At 38.4% G+C, this 1,592-nt stretch overlaps 1 protein-coding gene across 2 annotated transcripts in view; it reads left to right on the forward strand.

The window, feature by feature from the left end:
• The window catches only part of Sgtb (small glutamine rich tetratricopeptide repeat containing beta), a 60,364-nt gene that overhangs the window by 38,846 nt on the left and 19,926 nt on the right, over positions 1-1,592 (forward strand). For both annotated transcript variants that reach the window (XM_023706120.1, XM_004623046.2), the window contains exon 6: positions 1,310-1,414. In XM_023706120.1, the coding sequence (XP_023561888.1) occupies positions 1,310-1,414 (105 nt within the window). The remainder of the gene's footprint in view (positions 1-1,309; positions 1,415-1,592) is intronic.

Below are 1,592 nucleotides of genomic sequence, written 5' to 3' on the forward strand. Positions count from 1 at the left end.
AAAAAAATAAATAAAATAAAGAGGACCTGAGATCAGTTATATGCCTATAATCCTTGTATTCTAGATGCTGTTACAGTAGGATTGCTGTGAGTTCAAGGCCAGCTTGGGCTACATAGTGAGTTCAAGGCTAGCCTGAGCTGCATAGTGAGATCCTGTCTCAAAAAAGAGCCAAAACTGAATAAAAAATAAATAATGAGGAAAAGATGTTAGTCTGACAGGGCTTGTTCTGAATTAATCTTTTTAAAAATGTTAGAAAAAAAATTCTAACATTTTATTATGAAAAAATTCAAAGTTAAAGAAATCCACACCTAGATTTAGACATTAATATTTTTGAGTGAGGGTCTTGCTAAGTTACCCAGATTGCAGTTGAATTTGCAATGCTCCTGCCTCTGCCTTCCAAGTAGCTGTGATTACAGGTGTGCACCCAGCCCTCATGTTGCTTTCTGAGCACCTATTTTAAATCTCCTGTTTTCCTTCCTTATTTCTCTTCTGAGTTAATCTTCTGAGATAATGTGGACACATTATGGAGGGGTATTCTTTTTCCAAAGTTGGCTTTTTCAGTGTTTTGCAGAGGGATGAGATTATGGGAACTTTTGGGATACTTAAACAAATTTTAGTTGTTTCAGACGTGAAAGAACTGGGGAAGAGACCAAAGGACTTGTTCTGTAACACTACTCCTAAAGCAAGCAGATAGCATAATGCTCCACGTGGTCCTCCCCGCAGCCACTCCCTCTGCGTGCCTCCCTGGAGTCCCCCTTAAAAGGTGTATGACTTGCATAGCTGCCTTTTCTACAGCGACGTAAACAGTGAAAGGAAGCTTGCATATTTTGTACTTGAACAGAAGTTCCTGAGTTCTTCTTGTTTCCACTTTAATTTTTTTAACTTTTTAAAATCATTTATTTACTTATTTATTTATTTGGTGTAGGTTCTCACTATGCAGGTTGGACTCCTAGTGATCCTCCTGTCTCAACCTCCCCAGTGCTGGGATTACAGGCGTGTACCACCATGTCCGATTTGAGTGGCCAGCACAGCACACCTAGGGTTCCGGGGCTGGCAGGGCATGTGATACTAGGGATCGAACCCAGGTCCTTGTACTTGCCAGGCAGACACTTAGACTGCCAAGCTATCTCCCTGGCCCCTTGTTTTTCACTTTATTATATAATTACCACAAACAGTTTGACTTAGAAATTTGTTGGGAGTGATTTACAAGTTAATGCAAAGAAAATATAGTTTTATTAGTACCTGAAATTCTAAATTAATGTCTTGAAACCTGTGTATAATAAAAAAAACCTTTTTCTTTTTTTCTTAGGGCTGCTGCACAGAGCAAGTTAAGTCACTACACAGATGCAATAAAAGATTGTGAAAAAGCTATAGCAATTGATTCAAAGTACAGCAAGGCCTATGGGAGGATGGGGTAAGTTCTAGGGAAATGTTCAGCATAGTACCAGGTAGTATCACATGTATTGTTTTTATTGACTTGATTTTGAATTTTCTGCTTAATACTCCATCTTCAGTGAAATGGCGAGATTATTTCCGTGTCAGAATGAAAATGGGAAAAAACAAAGTTTATTAATAAAGCTAGCCATTAGACT

This window comes from Octodon degus, unplaced genomic scaffold (assembly GCF_000260255.1).
Source record: "Octodon degus isolate 3935 unplaced genomic scaffold, OctDeg1.0 scaffold00001, whole genome shotgun sequence".
Classification (NCBI taxonomy): Eukaryota; Metazoa; Chordata; class Mammalia; order Rodentia; family Octodontidae; genus Octodon; species Octodon degus.